The following is a 2,300-nucleotide window of genomic DNA, read 5'->3' as shown; positions in this document are numbered from 1 at the left end:
CCTGGGCCTTCTTGAGCAGAGCCAAGACTGGATTCTCTAGTTCTTTCTTCAAGCCACTTGTTCCCGCCTCGTTAGTTCTTGACTGTTCTATTGCTAGAGTCGTGCCCTTATAGTCTCTCTTTATACTGACAGGTTTATTTACAATAATCTTTGTGGGATAGCAGTCCTCATTATCGCTGTTTGTTATGATAATTATCCCTACCATAGGATCATCTTCTTTTGTAGATTCTCCTTCCCTACTTAGGGTGGGAAGTCGAGGTCCTCCGCAAATATCAAGAGCCCTAGCCCACACTTTCTTGACTACATTATAAAGGTGTGTGACTCCCATATCTATCATTTCTGCAAGTGTGTCATGTCCTCCTAATTTTTTAAGGTTTCCCATTTGTTCAGTGTAGTAGTGTTCACTGATGGCCACTTCACCTAACATTTGGTCAATTTCATCAACCTCGAGTTTCATCTCAACCAAATGCTCATAGACACTACTCATGTGCTCTGCTATGGGGTTTACTTCACCCTTAAAAGTGATCTCGTATCCTTCACTAGCTTCTGAATCTGATGTTGGCTCTTCCCCTTCCATATGGATCGTGAGTGCTGATTAGATAGCATTTATGGGGTCAATCATCGTGTCATCTTCACCGATTTCACACACAGAATATCCTCAAGGATCTTTAGATGAATAGTACCCAAATTCATCATCTTCATTGTTATCCCAAGGTCCCTGATAATCATTGTCATCCTAGTCTTGGTACTCATCATCACTTGGAGAGTTGGAGTCATCTCCATCATCCCCATCTTCACTCTCGTCCTCATCGTCATCATCATCATCCTCTTCTTCATTGATGTCCCCCTTGCTTGGTTCTTCATTAGATTCCTCATGACTCTCGAATTCTCTTACATCCAAACATCATAGTATTCAGAACGTATGGACCGAAGATCTCCACGGGGCCAGACTTCACCTTAATGGCCTGGATCCTGAGCAGACCAAACTCATCATCTTTTGTGTCACTCCCTCTATAGATTAGGGAGGTGTGCTCTTTGATTTGCTCCCCTATTGCCAATGTCATTACTGTCCTGAGAAGGTCATATGTGACTACTTCAATCATCTCTGGATTATTCTCCTGATGCATGATTGTCTGAATGAGAGAAGTAGATCAACATCTTAACCTTCTCCTAAGACATCCACTGAATCTGTTGATGAAGGTTATCTTTGGAGAATCTGGTGATACAAGCATATCCTTCCAACTGTATCCACCCATCCATCTTTCTTTTGGATTATCCACTGAACCTTGGGAATGGGATTGGTATGAGGGTGATGAGGGAAATGAGGCGGGGTGATACAAGGGTGATGTGATGTAAGAGGTACGATATTATGTTGACGATAAGGGCGGTAAGATGATGATGAGGTTCCTTCTCCTTGGTGGTGGGCTGAAGGATGATGGTATGGTGGAGGTTGATGGTCAGATGGAGGTCGAAGGTATGGTACGGTGGATTCTCCTGTCGATGAGGAAGGAGGAATGATGGATATCTAGTTTTCTGACTCTCCTTCTGATAACTCTTTTGGGGCCTTCATAACCTTAGCCATTTAGCTCATGACTTACCTATAGGCACTGGCATTTATGTGATTCTTCCAAGCTCTGGGTATGATCAACTGAATGGGGTCACTCTCTGTTGCTTCATCTAGGTTGTTCACATTACTAGATTGAGGAACCCCAAAATCAGAGAACATGGGACAAAAAAAGTGGCTATCTACACAGTACATGTGAATGGCCCTTTAGAAAGACTCGTACTCCTTTCTACAAGCCTCCTTAACAAAACTGATGATGTGTCCTATTACATTCGAAGGAAGGGACAATATTTGTACAAGCATCAACTTCTCTTTCCACTCATTACGCTTCTCATCAGGGTACTTCTTGGAATCTCTAATAAGAAGCATTGGATTGAAGAAATGACGAAGCCAATCTTGCCAATCATCTATCATTGACAACATGTTTTGGTTCCATGATCAGGGAGTGGATTGGTGTTGACATTAGGAGGCTGCTTAACTTTGACCTCTATAGTCCCGTTGTCTACCAAATCCTAGATCGCATATTGAAGACCTAAGCATCTTTTAGTGTTGTGGCCCTTCTGAGTATGGTAAGCACAATATTCATGGTCCCTATACCAAGTTGGGGGAGGGTTGCTGATCACTCTTGGAGCCATTGTCCCTAACAATCCTTGTTTCTTTAGCTTCTCGTACACTGCGGTCACGGGCATCACCAAATTAGTGAATTGTCTCCTTGAGCGAGGAGCCTTCTGAGCAG

The 2,300-nt window shown here is 43.0% G+C and overlaps 1 protein-coding gene across 1 annotated transcript; it reads right to left on the bottom strand.

Moving 5' to 3' along the window:
• Nucleotides 1-736: 736 nt before the first annotated feature.
• On the bottom strand, nt 737-1,978 carry LOC122084151 (trigger factor-like). The gene is made up of 3 exons (XM_042652231.1): nt 1,835-1,978; nt 983-1,118; nt 737-888 (listed from the first exon to the last, which is right to left on the bottom strand). The coding sequence occupies exons 1-3, from the start codon at nt 1,976-1,978 to the stop codon at nt 737-739; spliced, it is 432 nt and encodes a 143-aa protein (XP_042508165.1).
• Nucleotides 1,979-2,300: the final 322 nt, after the last annotated feature.

The sequence above is a fragment of the Macadamia integrifolia genome, chromosome 7, assembly GCF_013358625.1.
Source record: "Macadamia integrifolia cultivar HAES 741 chromosome 7, SCU_Mint_v3, whole genome shotgun sequence".
NCBI classification, from domain to species: Eukaryota; Viridiplantae; Streptophyta; class Magnoliopsida; order Proteales; family Proteaceae; genus Macadamia; species Macadamia integrifolia.
The sequence above is the reverse complement of the archived record's forward strand: the minus strand, read 5'-3'. Positions and strand labels throughout refer to the sequence as shown.

Bases quoted from the DNA above. Each gene is read 5' to 3' on its own strand.
- LOC122084151 (XM_042652231.1), bottom strand. From the start codon at position 1,978: ATGATAGATGATTGGCAAGATTGGCTTCGTCATTTCTTCAATCCAATG. The intron at 1,119-1,834 runs GTAATAGGACAC...ATCATGCATCAG, and splicing joins TATTGTCCCTTCCTTCGAAT to GAGAATAATCCAGAGATGAT. The intron at 889-982 runs GTCTGCTCAGGA...TGGATGTAAGAG, and splicing joins CACAAAAGATGATGAGTTTG to AATTCGAGAGTCATGAGGAA.